This window comes from Molothrus aeneus, chromosome 13 (genome assembly GCF_037042795.1).
Source record: "Molothrus aeneus isolate 106 chromosome 13, BPBGC_Maene_1.0, whole genome shotgun sequence".
Classification (NCBI taxonomy): Eukaryota; Metazoa; Chordata; class Aves; order Passeriformes; family Icteridae; genus Molothrus; species Molothrus aeneus.
Window position 1 is genome coordinate 3,059,136 of NC_089658.1, and position 17,224 is coordinate 3,076,359.

At 44.5% G+C, this 17,224-nt stretch overlaps 1 protein-coding gene across 1 annotated transcript; it reads left to right on the forward strand.

Moving 5' to 3' along the window:
* The first annotated feature begins 1,676 nt into the window (after window positions 1–1,676).
* Window positions 1,677–17,198, forward strand: REC114 (REC114 meiotic recombination protein). The gene is made up of 6 exons (XM_066558971.1): window positions 1,677–1,847; window positions 2,324–2,413; window positions 11,974–12,057; window positions 14,933–15,097; window positions 15,761–15,829; window positions 17,037–17,198. Exons 1-6 carry the CDS (start codon window positions 1,677–1,679, stop codon window positions 17,196–17,198), a joined length of 741 nt encoding a protein of 246 aa, XP_066415068.1.
* The last annotated feature ends 26 nt before the right edge of the window (window positions 17,199–17,224 follow it).

Sequence of the window (17,224 nt, forward strand, 5' to 3'; positions counted from 1 at the left end):
GATTCCAAAAAAGTCCCAAGTCTACTGGCAAATTCTGAACGTTTGACAAGCACAATTTGAGAAAGCCTCGTGGGGAAGCAGTGATTAGAGAAGGCAACTGGCAGCTGGGAAGCCCACGCTGTATTCCCTGTTTCATTACCCATGCCTCTGGATGACCTTGTCAAGTCATTTAATGCCTTTCTGCCTCCCTTTCCCTATCTGCAAAATGCTTAGATAAACACCTCCCTTTTGGAAAGTCTGTAAAATTGTTTGTTTTGGAAATAGTTCCTTGGATGCTGAACTGGCTCTCGGGTGCAGCATCAGATGAAAAACACAAGGGCCACAGGACATAAATGTCAATCTAATATTTTCTAATTAAACCATCTAGATTAAACCATGCAGATTAAACCATCACAGTTTAATAGGTTAACCTCATCCCTGAAGGTTGTATTTCAGATGAGACAGTAGTTATTTAATTTTATTTATATCAGCCAACACAACATCATCAATGCAAAGCATACCACTAAAGAAAAGCAGAAAAAAAATGCCATAAACTTATTTTTTTCTGCTTAATTTGATTATTTACCCAAGTTTCACCTTGGTCAGGTGTATTGTGTTGCAGTGGGCAATGCACAGAACAGGTTTGGTACTGGGATGGCACCCTCAGGGCAGGGGATGGTTTAACTCATGGTGATGGGCATCCACCAGCCCATCTGGGGCAGTCCTGAATGGTGCCAGGCTCCTCTGGGTCCCCTCAATGACCTCGACCAGCTCATGCACATTTTTAATGCTAATGGGCCAAGGTATGTACTATAAATGGAATATCAAAGTGCAGTCATGTCACCATCACTCCTCGACCAAGGGAAGTGTAGCATTACATCATTGCAGAAGCATCTAATAGCTGAAATGGGGAGGAGAGTGCAATTTTGATTTATTAATCCAGCTGTTTACTCAGACTGGCTAAAACCATCACACACACTGAAAACAGCTTTTTTGACAGACCTCAGTTCAGGTACCACAAAAAACCCTGCGGCGACTTTAGGAAGCGAACACCACCAAGAAACGGAAAGGGAATTGAGTGTAGGACAGTGTTTTTACAGGGACTTGTCACTTTCTACCTGAGGAAGGATGCATGCTGACATCTTGGCCAGGTTCCACGGGCATGTCACAGGGGCAGGGACAGCCAGCGAGAGCTTCACATCCTCCTTCTCTTCCTTGCTGCGCAGCTCCGACCGCGCTCCCTCACGCCACAAAATGGCGGCCACGGCCTCAGAACTCCTCTCTCCCCTCAGCGCCGACAGCCGGACCCGCCACATCGGCACGGCCGGGGGCTGCTTGGGAGCAGGGAGAGGCTGTAGCCACGCTGCCCATGGAGGGGGAGAGGAAGAAGAGGAAAAGGAAGGAGAGGAAGGAGAAGAAGGAGAAGAGAGAGCCAGGAGCTGTGCGGGGTAACGCTGAGGCGAAAGAAGCGACCGCACCTCACAAGGCCGGGTCGCCACAGAAGGTGCGGCGCGAGCCCCGCGTGCCTCGCGCTGATTGGCGAACAATTCCCGCCGCTCGCCCTCTCCTCTTCCTATTGGCTGCTGCTTCCCGCCCAGCTCCCGCGCACTGCCCGCCGCCGCCCCTCAGAGCCTTCAGAGCCCTTAGAACCCTGAGCCCCTCAGCGCCCTCAGAGCCCTCAGAGGCCTCTGCGCGGGATGGCGGCAGCTGGCGGCCCTCGTGGCTCCCAGCCTGGGCTGGCATCGGCACCGGGCACCGCCGGTGACAGCTCTCTCCTCGGTAGCGCCACAGTGTGGCCCTTGAAGCGCTACGGTCGCTTCCTCCCCCCGAAGGACGGAGACGATGAGGGACGGAACACCTCCTGGAAGGTGCCGGCGGCGCGGGGAGGGCGGTGGGACGGTGTGGGGTAACTGACTCTACTCGGAGGCAAACACGAATAAATGAGGTCTTTCAGGTGTCTTTTTGCGAGTCTAGAGTTAAAGCAGGAATCGGGAGAGATTTTATTTCATGAATTATTAATGACACATCAGAGTGTTAGTGGCCCACTTTTTTTTTATTCCTTCATTCAGCAGTAACCTGTGATAATAAAATCTAGAGGTGAAAGTGGAAGAATCCAGAGGGTTGTCCCAAGTAGTTAAATCTGTATATGGAGGTAGAATTAGTGAAAAAATCATTTAATGTGCCTCCTGTCTGAGGGAGTGAAGGGCAAGTTGCATTAGTGAAATATGAATTAGACACCTGGCTTCTAACAGCAACCTTTGAGACCTTTTATTTGGCACTAGAAATGGGAATTGTAGATTCTGTGCTTGCAGAGCCAGATTTCCCTTTGTCTGTCTTTTTAAAGGTGTTTGAATCAAATGAAGAATCAGGCCCTCTTGTCCTTACCATTGTGGAGTCTGGCCATTTCTTTATTTCCCAAGGGCGAACAGTGCTGGTAAGTTTGTCATGTATAAAGAACATTTCTCCTTCGTGTTACCATCAGTATTAACTTGGTTTCTTTTCTCAGCTTCATCTTCTCTCCCACTGAGTAGGAACTGTCAGTTTAGTTTTGCTCATGGTAATTCTCATGTGCTACTTTCCCTTCACATTTATCAGAATAATACTAAATGCAGTATTTCCTGCTGAGGATCCACATTTCTTCTGCTGTTCTAAAAATCTAAATTAAGAGGTAATGCTAAGTGTTGCTGATGTTGAAAGATACTTGGGGTTTTTTTCATGATTCTTCTGACTAAGAAAACAGGAAATTTTCTAAGCACTGTTTAGAAATAGGTAAAACTATAATTTGCTAGGTGGTCCAGCTGACTGCTTGCCAATGACCTGCTAGTATTTTGGTTTGACAGTCTGGTTTATCAAAGGGTTTGGTATTTTCTCTGCTGGATGATGAGATTTAACATACAATGAAAGATCCTTGGAGACAAAATCCAAACTTGAGTCAACTGGTTTTCCTGTAACCTGCACTTGCTTAAGCATAACCAGCTACTAAACTAAAGATTTCACAATGACACCAAAAGGAAAATTCTGGCTAGAAGGAGTGGGTTTGGTGCTCTGACACAGAAGACCTTGCTGGAAGGTGGAATTAAGTGAGTTCAGTGCACATCACCAGTACTCAGTGGTGATAACGAGGAGGAGCTGGCTGATAAATGTGTTAGAAAGGTATTACAAACCACTGGAAGATGCTGCAGTGTAAAGATAGCCAAGCTTTTTTAACAGAATGTATAAGAGACTGTTGCAGCTTTAAATATGTATAAGCTTATAAATTAGGTTTTACTGTGCCTCTTAAAGGGTCATAAACTTAGAGAAATTTAAGTAAAGGGGAGAACCATGGATACCCTTGAATTTTTTGGCCTCTGTGTTGGGAACATTGAATAGTTAATGCATGAGCTAACAGAGAGCTGCTGCTGGGGATGGCCCTCAGCTCATTTAGTGAGGACAAGGTAAAAAGGGACTGTGGAAAGTATTTTAGCAGTTGTGTTGAATAAAAAAAAAGAAAGAGGTTTTGAAAATGTGGATGGAAATGAGACTGGCTGCCATCCCTTAGCACATTCTGCTTGGAATGGCTCAGTGCAGGATGCTCCTGTTCCTGTCAGTGACCAGTAGCTGACATTCCCCTGGAAGTCCTTGAGATAACCATATAAAAGCTAACAGAACTTCTGATACCAACCCAAGTGCAGAAAAGGCACAACCCAGAGCTGCAGCCCTTCAAAGACTTGGCTGGCAAAGGCTGAATCTGGCAAGTAACAGGGCAGATAAAAGTGTGCTGTGGGGAAGGGTGAGGGATCAGAAAAGCTGCTAAAAACTTGGCTGAGAAAGCACTTTTCTTGTAGCTCTTGTGTTCAATGGCCACTGAAGCTTTCAGGCAGCTGCTTTGCTTGAAATGCCAGATGAGGAATTTCTGGGGTGTATCAGGACTGTTCCAGCTTCTGTGAGACACTGAGATACTGTGGGAGCTAGCACATAGTGCAGGAGAGGTGGAACAGACATGCTTGGTAGATGTAACCAAAATACAGTACTGAGAGTTCAAAAGGAAAGAAAAAGAAGTTGTTTTGGTTTATTTCAAACATTAATTTTGGCAACCTCAAAGTTGACAGACTAACATTTAGAATTTATTAAAGAGAAGTTACATAAAGTTGGTTTTACAGCCTGGGGATTGCTTTGGGTGCAGCTCTTTGAGCAGGAGCATTTGGGCTGGTGGCACAGGTGTGTTCTGTGCCTGCAGGACTGAACTGGTGGCACTGGTACATACTGGGACTGCTGTGGGTTTCTGAGATTGGAGCAGCTGCAGTCCTCCCACTGGTCCTCTTGAACCTACCTGAGGGGCTGAAACCCCACAAATCCCCCCTGTGCTCGTTGTCACAGGATCCCAGCCTGGTGTGGGCTGGGAGGGACCTTACAGCTCCTCCAGTGCCACGGGCAGGGACACTGCGCTGTCCCCAGAGCCTGTTCTTGAGCACTCCCAGGGAGGGGCCCTTCTGCAAACTCCTTCCTGAATGCCACATAACACCAAACCACCTTGCAGTGCTGCTCAGGCTGTATTTTTCTGCAGAAATCATCAGAAATGGTTAATCCCAGTGGCTGCACCTCCCTCCAGTGCAGCTGTCAGTGCTGTCACAAACCTGTCACAATATTTAAGCGGGCTTTGCACCACCAAGTACAGCCCGTGCCTGGAAGCTGTCACACTCCAGATGCACTCACCGGGGGTCCATTATCCTGTTGTGTCCCAGGGGATCAGGCACAGCTCCTGCTCCACAGGGAATGCAGCAGCTTTGGTGGAATGCTGCAGCTGCTGGCAGGATTTCACTCGGGCTCTCACTTCCTCTTGCTGGCCTGGGCTGTGTCCCTTGGATTGCCAAGGTGTCCTCCCACACCCGTGCGCTGCCTTCGATTGAAATTCCCTCTGCTGTGCTCACAGAACTGCACCCTTTAACTGTTGCTGCCTTGTCTTTTGATCCATCTCCTCATCCCTGCTTTGCAGCCCTTTTGATGTGCTCCAGGCTCCTGGTTTGAGGGAACTGGGTAACAATTATTGGAGCTTTGTACCCCTGCACAGGAACAACATCTGGGTCACAGGGACACATTTCCTTCTCAACGTGCACAACTTTCCATTTTTGTAACATTTTCATTGATGAATAATAAAAGGATTTTTTTTTCTGTTTCTCACCTATGAACAACATTCGCACAAAACTGAGAGTTGTGAAGAATTTCTGTTTTGCTGATGGCTGGATCAGTATCCATAGTAGGAACAATGTTCAAGTGTTTCTGACTGCTATCAAAATATTCTGTCTGTGATGGGTGTACTTACATATTCTCTTAGTCCTTTTCATTTTATTGAAGTAGGAAAGTTAAGAAACCTTTTCCTTAGGGCCCACTGGCTCTTTTATGATCCGTTTCTAAGAACAATATTTATAAAATAGCAATAAAATACTCACATATCCTAACAACTGTTGGTTTTAATAAATACAGAAACAACTGTTTTCCTTTTGAAATACCATCTATTCCTTGTGCAATGGAATGAAGAGGAGGTAAATGGAACTTCAGAGCATGGAACATAAAAATCTCTGATGTGTAATGCAAATTAAAGAGTGTTTTGATTTGTTTTGTTTTATTTTATTCTTTTTTAAACCAAATTCTTCATTTGGAATTAAATTGCAGAATGTATTTTTAGGAGCTGTTTTTGCTGCAGTGTTGTCTAACAGACTGCATATTTGATGGTAGAAAAACCTCATTCTTGTCTACTGTAGTCAATGGAATTTTACAGGAATATCTCAACAGCATCTCTGGTAATTTCTGGCCATGCTCAAGATACATCATGTTCCATTTACCACAACTCTTATTTTCTTTCCCCTCTCTATCAACACATCATGGAAATTACATTTTGGTGTTTTATTCAGTGCAATTATTTCTGGTGCTAGAATTCATAACATCCTACAAATGAAACAAATTGAAATTGTGAAGAGGACTTACTTAATAGGATAAAATTAATCCAGAATAATTGATTTGTGACCTGATCTTTTGAAGTGTAGACTGAATGTTCTTAGTGCCCTCCTGGTCCCCTCATGACTTCCAATAAGCTACCAGTGCTGAGGGTACAGTAGATTCTAACTCATTAATTAGGCAAGCATTCAGCAGCATCCTCATGTTCCTGATGCTCTCTTTGCAGGGCCTGAAACTCAGGCACCACATTTTGCAGATGAGATTGACAGCAGTTCCCTGGGCAGAGCTGGTCCCTGTGCAATAAATGAGGGCTCCTGGCAGGGAGCTGGGCAGTGAACAGGTTGCTGATGTTGCTCTGTGGTAGAGCCACAGAAGATTGTTCTTTTATTAAAGTTTTGTTGGATTATTTAGTACCAATATTGCATCTCAAAAATCTCAATTTCAGGTTATTTCAACGTGTGCTGTTGACATGATTGTTTTGGACAAGCTGAGAGTATTTCTGCTCCATGTCAAGGGCTCCTGCTCTTTCCTTTTCTCTTGCCCCAATTCTCCTCAACCTAAGCTCTTAGAATTTTTAGTTTTTGAGATTAGTGATGTCTATTAATGAACCATATTCACCCTAGAGTTTAATGTGTGCTATCAGTCTGGGAAGTACATATTTTCCACTGAGAATGAAAGAATACATCACTGGGACACCCTGAAGAGCTTCAGCCAGCTCATCCCTGAGCATCCAGGTCCCCTCTCTGTGTCACTGGGAAAAAAATCCCCAGAGCAGCTCAGGGTGTCCCTGAGGCAGCAGGGTTTGTGCTGGGGTGAGGGCTGTGCCCATGGAGCCCTGCTCCTGCAGGCAGTGTTGGCACTTGGCCAGAGCCACTCTCTGCCTTGTCCCCTCAGGGGTGGCTCTGTGTGTCCTGCATTCCCTCCCTCTGCAGCCTCCCTGCCCCTGGGCACTCTTCTTGTTAGCTTGGAGGTGACATATATATATATATATATATATATATATATATAATTTTATATATATATATAAAAAAATTATATATATATAGATAGATATATCTATATAGATACAGATATATATATAGATATATAGATATATATAGATATAGATATATAGATATATATAGATATAAAAATAAATATATATATTTATTTATATTTATGATTAGGGTTTAAGAAGAAAAAAGGGGCTTTTTGTATGGTTTTTAGCTTATATACTTTTAATAAAGCATGATCTTAAGTTATTAATTATATTACAAGAATTTATATTATATTATATTATATTATATTATATTATATTACATTACATTACATTATATTATATTTATTATATTATACTATATTATATATTACTATATAATTTATAATATATATAATATATTAATATTTCTATTATATAATATATTAATAATATATTATTATATTATATTATAATATTATGTATTCTATCTTATATAATATTATATTATAATTAATATTATATACATACGAATATATTATATTTATTGGTGCAAAGCAAAAGCATTAATAGAAGTAAATTTTTAAATTAAATTTTAATAAAAAATGTATATACATTTATTTATATACGTAATGTAACTTATAAAAATTTTCATGTGTTTTTAAATCTATTTTTATGCTGACAGTTTTGGTTGTTTCTTTGCTCTAAATACACATAAAAATCATTAATTATTATTTCTTCTATTAACTTAGCTTTGCTTACAAACTAGCTATTAAACCCCTCCACAGTGCACATAGAGCACTCTGCTTCATGACTTCAGCCTTTTGTGTTCTCTGCCCCAGCCAGGCAGGCTTCAGAGCAAGAGGGGAGGGTCTAGGAGATTGAGGCCCAAAAAGGATCATGCAAAGCTTAACATCCTTTTATTCCTCTCTCCTGTCTCTCTGCCTTGATTGGTAGGGTTGGAAATGTTTGCAGGGCCAACTTTGTGCTTCCCTCACTCTATGGGTTGTCTTGTTTGGGGATTTTTTAGGGTTTTTTTGGTTCATGTTGGCTCTTCTGATCTTGACTCAATTTTCAAGACAGCTCATGCTGCAGAAATGAACCCTGATGTATTTGGCCTTACTTAGATATTGGAAATAGATACAAAAATCTTTATTTCTAGGTGTGTTACAATTTTTACTTCCAGGTGTTCAGTAATGAAGACTGGAGTGAAATTACGTTAGAAGTTTAATTGTCACAACTTTATTCTACAGTCATTAATGAAGGATTTTTAATTTTTAAATAGAAAACTGCTTATTCTAGGAAAAAAACTGTAAAATGGCTGAGGTATCAATCCTGATATATTTGGCCTTACTTAGATATTGGAAATAGCTACAAAAATTTTCATTTCCAGGTATATTACAAGGGAGTAATGAAGACTGGAGTGAAATTATGTAAGAAGTTTAATTTTCACAACTTTATTCTACAGTCATTAATGAAGAATTTTTAAATAGAAAACTTTCTAATTTTTAAATAGAAAACTGCTTATTCTAGGAAAAAAGTGTAAAATGACCGATGTATCAAGGTTGCTATATTTGGCCTTACTTAGATATTGGAAATAGATGCAAAAATTTCTACCTCCAGGTGTTCAGTAATGAAGGCTGGAGTGAAATTATGTTAGGAGTTTAATTGTCCCAACTTTATTCTACAGTCATTAATGAAGAATTTTTAATTTTTAAGTAGAAGACTGCTTATTCTAGGAAAAAAATATTAAAAATACATAACCATTTTATACCTAATTAAAACAAAATACTGTAACATAAACTAATAAACATCTAAACGTAAACAAAAATACCATTTTACAATTTAATCCCAACTTTAACCAAAAAAAACCCCAAACCCCATGAAGTAGCAATCCTGTGTGAAGAACACCTATCAGTGTCGAGACCTCCCTAAAGAAACAGAGATAACCAACAACTAAAAACTAGAAAAAAATCCCCAGAGAAAAAAAGAGGGAAAAATCCCTCAAAAATCCCTAGAGACAAGTAAAATAGTTAAACCAAAACTAAAAAGTGAATTAGAGAACAGGGAAGCAATGGGGTCAGGAGCTGCAAGTGCCCATTCCCATCTGAGTCCTGATCCACAGCACGGTGCAACCCCTGCATTCCTTTGGGTTGGGAAACTGGAGAACAAACTGGGGCATTTGCATTTCATGGGCCTGCTGGGAGAGGCAGCCCACCCTGCAGAACGTGTCTCTCTAGACCATTCTGGGGTTTAGTTGGTCTTTTTTTAATACTGGTTGTGGTTTAAGGGCAGACTAGATCATGTTTGTGAGCAAGAAGAAGCTTTTCCTCCTGAGCTGTTGTTTACAGAGAGGTTTGTTTGGGAACATCTGCCTCGTGCATGAGTGTGTCCAAAGAGGTGATGCAAGCCAGCATAGCTGAACTGCTACACAAATAACATTTCTTAGCTACAGAGTCATTTTCTGTTCAGATAGGGTTGCAGTCTAACAAAACTTAGATAATCTATTCCTGTGTTGTTTAGCACCACAGGGTTTCTAAATGCTACAATAAAAAATATTCAGAAATCACACACAATACCTTCCAGCACAGCTCACAGCCCTCATTACACAGCAGGTTTCTGAATGCTGCAATGTGAAGTCAGAACAAAAGTATTTCCCAGTCAGTGCAGGACTCCATGGCTGTGAGGCTGGATCAGCATTTCTGGCTCTTGCCTCGTGGCAGCTGTGGTCACATCTCGCCTGCTTCCAAAACATTTGGGAAACATCTTGCTTTGTTTTCCCCTTCAGCTTAATTCCACTCAGTCCTCCCTCTGAGAAACTTCGATTTTGGTCACAGATGTAGGGAAGAATTTTCCTTTGCCCCACTTTTGTCACAAATACACACAAATACATACAAAAGGGGATGTGCCTGACTGAACACTGATGACCAAACTGAATGAAGTGCTGCCGTTTCTCTCTTCACATGGTGAACGTTTGGGCTCTCGTGTCCCTGCCCCGTTCCAGGCTGCGTTTTGGGGATATTCTGGTTAATCTCACCCTGCCCTCTGGCTTTGCCCCTGCCTGGCTGGCTCAAGGGAACCGGGACCGGCCGCTCCGTTCCCTGCTCTGGCTCCTGGTGGCAGCACCAATGCAGAACGAGCGCTGCTTCCTTCTGTGCCACCGCCCACTCCCAGAGCGTGTCGAGGGTCAGTCCATCCCCTGTGGGAAGGCTCAGTGGGCTGCAATCCCCAATTACTGCCTTGCAGCCCCCAGGCCCTGCCCCACGCACAGACCCTCCTGCCTTGGAGAGGCGAGGGGCACATTCCTTGTGTCCTTCCCTTGGTTGCTCTGATTCATCCGCCTGACTCCACGTGCACTGCCTGGAGTGCCCCAGGCCAGGCTCGGAGCAGCCTGGGACAGTGGCAGGTGTCCCTGCCCATGGCAGGGGGTGCCACTGGATGGGCTTTAAGGGGCTTCTCAACCCAAACCAGGCTGTGATTCTGGGAACACAGGGACAATGATTTTAAAAAGAAAATGGTTAAACTGAAATTTCAGTTAAATCAAATTTGGGGGTTGGAGTTGGGTAATCAGCAGTACATAAATAAAAATTCCAAATGCTGGTTTTTCCCACTTGCTTTACCTCATAAAAGAACCTGGGAAACATCAATAAAATAGTTGGTAGGGAAATGAAACAGTGACTGCCTTCTATAATTTCTTTGAAAACAGTTATTATTTTAAGGAGACAACATTTGTTCAACCTTCATCACCAGTGAAAGGAAAAACACTGTAAAACCAGACTGAATATGGGAATAGCTATATTTAAATAAACAGTTGGTGTGTCTCCAAAACAGAAACTACTTGAAATGAACAGAACAAGCACAAGTGGCCACAAGTTAAAGTGGCCTAGTGAGGGAATGGTTTGGCATTGCTTCACTGACAGCATCTGGGGCTTGGTTCAGCCTCTCCCCATTGCTCAGCAGGTGATCTCTCCCTGTTGTTGTGACCTCTAGGCCTTTCCTGCCTAGCACGCCCTGCCTTAGGGCACCCTGAGTGTGTTCAGTGCAGAGACACCCCACAAGGGACTGGCCCTTTTTGCAGCACACAGGGCAGTGCTGCTCTCCCTGTGACCCCAGCTCTTTTGGGAATGGTGCTTCCCTGCTGGCCGCCATTCTGGAGTCTGTCACAGCAGCTTCTGCCATCCAGTCTGCCTTTGCTTCAACTCTTCACAGTTTTTGAGAGATTGCTCTGGGAAGTGCAGCTAGAAATCTGCATGCAGCTGCTGCATGAGACTCTAGAGCCAGTGGCAGCCCAGGAAAGCAGCAGTCACTGAGGTGATTCCTGTTCCAAAATAGAATGGCAGATGGTTTTGCAGCCTGGACCCACCTACCATGGATGATCACTGTGGCAAACACCCCTGGCCCTTCAGGACCTGACTTGTGGGGCTTGGCCCTTAGGACCCCTTGAAAGCAGCCTGGGCTCGAGCCCTTGGTCATTGAAAGTATTGTGAGTTTGGATAGAATGGGTGCCTGATTTCCTAACACTGATTAATTGTTTGGGGTTTTCCCCACTGATGGCTCAGAGTGCCTTGGGGGACACAGTCAGTTGCCTTGTTTTTCACTTTCCTGAGGTGTTTTTACAGGAGCTGAGCAGCCTGTCGAGTTTGAAGAGACTGCCAGTGATGCAAGTGCAGTATAAAACCATCTTTATCCAATTAAGGAAGCTGCTGCTGGGTTCCCTGAGTGCCACCTGGAGCCGAGGCCTCGCCGGGGCTGGGATACAGCGGGGCTGTGCCATTCCCCGGCCTCGCCTGCCCTCTGCTGCCCTCCCGGGCAACTTCAGCGCTCAGAGCTGCACTCGCAGCTGCTTTATTCTGCTTTTCAGGGGCTCCCATACCACGCACAAATGTAAATGTACACAGGGATGGGAATCACAACAGACTTCGACAGTGTTGTTACTGGATTTAATCCCTGGAGTGATGAAACTTCCACACTGCAGCTGTTTGACAGCTCCAAAAACTGCATAGCTGCAGTGACTGATCTTCATTAGGGCTTTAATTACATCACACAACTTAAACATGTGCTCCTGAGTGCTGCTGTTTGCTGGGCCACTGCTTTGTGCTTTATTTCAGGAAGGCTTTTCCCTGATCGATTCCCACAAGTGGCTGAAGATAGTGAGGAGAGCAGAGTGCCTGCTGCTCCAGGCACAGGCCAAGGTGAGCTGAGCTGCTTGCAACATTCCTAGCATGTAACACACATATGAAGAAAATCTCTCCCTTTTGGCTAAATTAAACTAGGAGGTGTAAATTACCTATGTAAATTAGAATATTTTTTTACTCTAGATACTAAACAAGGATGGATTAAATATTGGTATCTTTTGTAACTGCTTTTAGACTGAGCTCTTAGACAGTTTTTGTACTAAGTTTTTAGACTGAGCTCTCTGAGAGTTAGCTGCTAAAACAGCCAGACTGGTTTTATTTCCCACTCTATCTGCCACAGCTAACAAAAAGATAAAGCAAATCTCTTCCAGGATTCCTCTGAGTCAGGCTGCACTTCAGCAAACAAACTCTAACCAAGCAAGAACTGAGCCATTTTGTGGCTCCTGGCACAGCAGCAGGGTGGGGGTTAAGGTATTTGGTACTCAAGGAAACAAAATGGACGTGGGTTTCTGGTCAGCCACTCAGCTCTCCTGATGAAAAGTGGTTGATTTGCCTTTAAATGATCAAATAGCATTTTCTTCTTACCAATTTATGTAAAAATCTCAGGGTTTTTAGTTCTTAGATGAACTCTGATACTCTGTAAGTATCTTAAATTCATGGGTTATGCCTGAAACCAAAACACCTCTGCACTCTGCTTTCTATCAGCTTGTTAGAAAACCTGGCAATCCTGAAGGCAGCTGGGGCAGGAATCAGTTGTGATGAACCTGCAGGCTGTTCCTTCCCAGTTACCAGAGCCAGTGCCCCCGTGCAGCATCAAGGGATTCTGCTGCTCCTCACCAGCAAGACAAAACCAACATCCCACTCAGTGCCAGCTCCAGCAAAGCTCTGAGGGGCACTTCAGGAAAGGAGAATTTTAACAGCCTCAAATTAATTTGGTGCATCTCAGTGTTTACTTACCATAAATTCACACCACTACAACTGCAGTGGTTTTACCACACAGTTTCTCTACTTTATATCCTAACAGTGGATGCAGCTTCTGGGGTCATCTTTATGATAAATTTCTGGTTTATCTTGTACTCCTTGGTTTGTTTTTTTTTTAAGTCATTAATATTGCATTTACAGTGCAACTTGCTCATCATTTCAAATATGGCTTCAGTAGGACACTGTGGCTCTTAGTCAGCACAAAGAGTTTCAAAACTATGAACAGGAGCAAGATTAATCTTCTTAATAATTTTGCAAGAAATAATTTCCCTTCCTATTGTTCTCCTTGAGCTCAGCCCCCCAGCCCAGCATGGAAGAGGTACAAATGTAATGATTGCATGACATCAGGGGTCTTTAATACTTGAGCCTTTGTGTGGTTCAGGTGTGACTGCCCAGTGCTCAGTTTATGCTAGAAACCTTGACATATCACAGATCCCTTTCCACTAAGGAACAGTGTGTAATTTTCCAAGTCCACTGTTGTTTATGAACTGCAAACTAAAGTATTTAACAGTCCTGGTGAGAAACCCAAGGGAGTCCAAATAGCTCAGCCCCAAAATTAATTTGGGGATCTAAACAAGCAGGTGCTCTTTGAACGTGTCCTAAGGAAACTCCAGCCAAGTTCCTTTTGTGAAATCACTGAAATCAGAACTCACCTGTGTGGCACTGCACAGCTCAGTGCCTGGCTCTGGGAGGCTGCCCCAGTTCCTTAATTAATGAGGGCAAATCCAGCTGGGCACTGGCAAGGAGTGCCACACTTCACATTAGTTTGCCATTTTTTCCTTTAGAAAGCACCGAGCCAGGCTTCTGTGCTTACCCTGCCCTAAAAATCTTTTTATGGGATTCAAACATCTTCAAGCAGCAGGCATGTAAACACAGGGGCTGTCAGCAAGAGCTGGCTCATCTCTGAGACAGGAGCTTTAAAGTGAGAGGTGTCCTCGTGCTCCAGCAGTGTGGGATTTAAATGGGCATTGAAAATGGGGCTGACACTGGAACCTCAGGAAGATGAAGACCTAAATAAGCCAGGCTGGGCCAAGGAGAATTTGCTGCTTTTCTAGTGCTTAAGTTTTTTTTTTTTATTGAAATTTCAATATCAAACAGAAAGTTCCATTAATTCACTCTCTAAACACTGAATATGCACCTCCCTTACGTCAGCTCCAGGTGCTTAGGCCAAGCTTAAAACACACCATAGATTCCATCCCCATTTCAGGACACTTTGCTGAACCTGGGGCACTTATTTAAAATACCAATTATGGTACAGCCCAACAACCTACTCTGGGGGGTCAGAGCTATCTGGGAGTTTTCAGTAATTTTTAGTATCATTTCCCTCTTTGAAGTGATGCATTTTAATTTCCTGCACTCCTATTCAATGTGCTGGTTTCTGTTCAAGGAACATTTAGGTGAGAGCCAAAGTGAATGTGTTGGTTTAGCTCCACACAGGAGCAGGCAGACCAGGGAGGGTTGACTGTGCTGCATCAGGAACCATCAATCCTAACTGGTCTATGCCATTCCCAGAATTTCTAGTCCAGATCCAGAGCTAACTTCTGCTTACTCTTGTGTCAGTTTTTTGTCACAAACAACTGTGCAGAGCTGGCACACCCTTACAGGACACTACCTGCAGCAACAATAACACTTAATTTTCCTGCTATGTGTAAAAGCTGAGTCCTGGCAATGCTTGTCCACTTGGCTAAACCTTGAATTAGTGACAGGTGGCCTTGCATCACTTACCCTTTCCTTGCATATTTTTATCTCATTTTCAAATCAGCAATCACAGTCTTCTGGTTAAGCTGCTGGGAAAAACTGAAAATACAGCAGGAAACCATATTTGTTTGTTTTTAAATTGGCAGTTATCCACAAATCTCTTGCCTCCTTGTTCTCTCCAACAAGCACGGATTTAATGGGAGCCGTTGGAGGCGGTTCCAGGCTGATTTGCTCTCCCTGTGGTTGTGAGCAGAGCGAGTGCCGCATGTTCCGCGTGCAGTTCGGGGGCAGCTGCAGGGAGGAGGCGCGGGAGCGCTGCTGCAGCTGCGTGCACAAACTCAGCCAGTTCCTCCCGGTGCAGGGGGCTGAGGAGCAGAGCCCCAGCCAGGACAGCCAGGCCATGGACACTGAGCACGCAGTAAGTGAGCACACACACACCCAGAAGCACTCACCTCTGCCTGGCAGAGCTGGGTGTGAGCAGTTTCTCACAGCTGGGAGACTGGCTGCATCAAATGGGAGTTGGGAAACTGGACAGGGCAAAAAATCATCAGAGCCACAAAGTAACCCTGGCTCCTGGCTCCTTTCTGTGTGCTCCTGCTCTGCAGTGGTAGTAGCTGCTACAACTGCTTCTTTACAATTTGATCCTAATCTCAGGAGGAACAGAATGTTTCCCCTCTCCAAGATAAACTCCTGAGGTAACTGGAAAAGGCAGAGACAGACAGCATTTTCAGGGTGATTATTCCAAAATCTCTGCTCTCTTGGGTATTTGGATCCATGGAAAAGAAGCAGTGCGCTCTTGTGAGCATCCATCCAAAACATTCTTTGAAGTTACTCCTAGGAAGTTGTTTGTGACTTCAGTTTAGCCATGAGCTAACAGGCCTGTAGTTAAACTGTCATGTCTTTCATTTTTAAAGAGTGGAGCAGATGTGCATGCAGGTTCCATAAAAAGATGTCTTTTTACTGCAGAAGGTAGCTGAGCACATTCCCTTCCCGTCAGTGCTAAAAATGGAACTGCTTCCCCCCTGCACATACCCACACTCTGCTTGGTAACAAGCCCTTATTTGCATTTGGTATTTTCTAGCCAGATGAGCCTCTCCCAGACTCCTGCACAAGCCTTGGAGAAAGAAGATCTGTAGCACAGCTTGCACAGGTAAAAAACAAACATCTCCTGTTTAGAGTCTGTAACTGAGCCTGAGAATGAGCTGTCTCAGATTCCATCTGGGAAATGCCTTCCCTGAGCATTGGGATGCTATCATCTACACCAGCAAAACCCTGGATCTGTGTAACGATCCAGAGCCAGGGAATCAGCAGCAAAACAAGGTGTTGGGTGGTGTAATCACCCCATCTGAATAGCAACAAATGACACACTGAGAGCAAAGAAATACCCAGAGGCAACATCCAGATGAATGGCTCTGGCACTGGTTTGACTCTGCAGAAATGATTCGTGCAGATCAGAGCTGAAGCCTGAAAATATCAAGGAATCACAGAATATCCCATCTAACCCTGCTCTCTGGCAATGGGAACCCACTCTCCTTTGTCCCAAGTCCCTCTCCAGCTCTCTGGGAGCCCCTTTAGGCACTGACAGGGGATCTGAGGTTCCCCTGGACCCTTCTCAACCCTAGCCCACATGAAAGCATCCCCATATTCCATGGACAGCTGCACTGAGCAGTTCTGGGTAAACACCTGGAAGTCAACTGTTGCTCACTTACTGGAATTCAGGCCAGTGCAGAAGCAGGTGAGCAGAAAACTCTGCTCTTTTCTGGGTTTGTGCAGTTCCTTCTCTGTGTCTTCCTTACCCTTCTTTCGTAGTCACTGGCTGAGCACAGACTCCCAGAGTGGGATGGACTGGAAGGGACCTCAGAGGTCACCTCATTCCAACCCCAGTGCCACGATGCCCAGAGTTCTCCCACCCCCATGGGAAAAAGCTGGGAGAGGGGATTAAACAGGGATGAAAAGGAAGTTTTAAAATAAAAGCTCCATACTCTACTTCTAAAAAACATTTGGCTAAATGAAAAGCTTGCAAGTGCACGCTTGGTTATCCCCACACATCCATGTGGCAGCACGTACAGCTCATAAACACTGATTACAGAATGGATACCCAGCAGGAAGCCACAGTACCCAGGAGATTGGCATTTCCAGGGTCCATTTCCACTGAAATAATTGCAGTGTAAAAGCTACACTGCAATCACACCTGGACATCAGAGAAAAGCTCACACACACAAATCCCAGCTGACTGATAGCACTCCAAGAGCACCAAACGCAGGCAGCTCCATGTTCCTGCAGCACCCAGGAGGGCTGGGCTGTGGCTGTGTCCTCGTGTCCCAGCTCAGGGCCCCCTTCCCACCTTCCACTGGCAGTGGGTGCTGCAGCAGAGGCCGGAGCTGCCCCCGGCGCTGCGGCAGCCGGCCTGGAGCGCCCGGGAGCTGGGAACCTTCATCCGCCTCTGCCTCATGGACCAGCACTTCCCTGCCTTCGTGGAGGACGTGGAGAAGGAGCTGCACAGGCTGGCCAAGGAATGAGGCACGCCTGGAACCCCAGGGTGCAC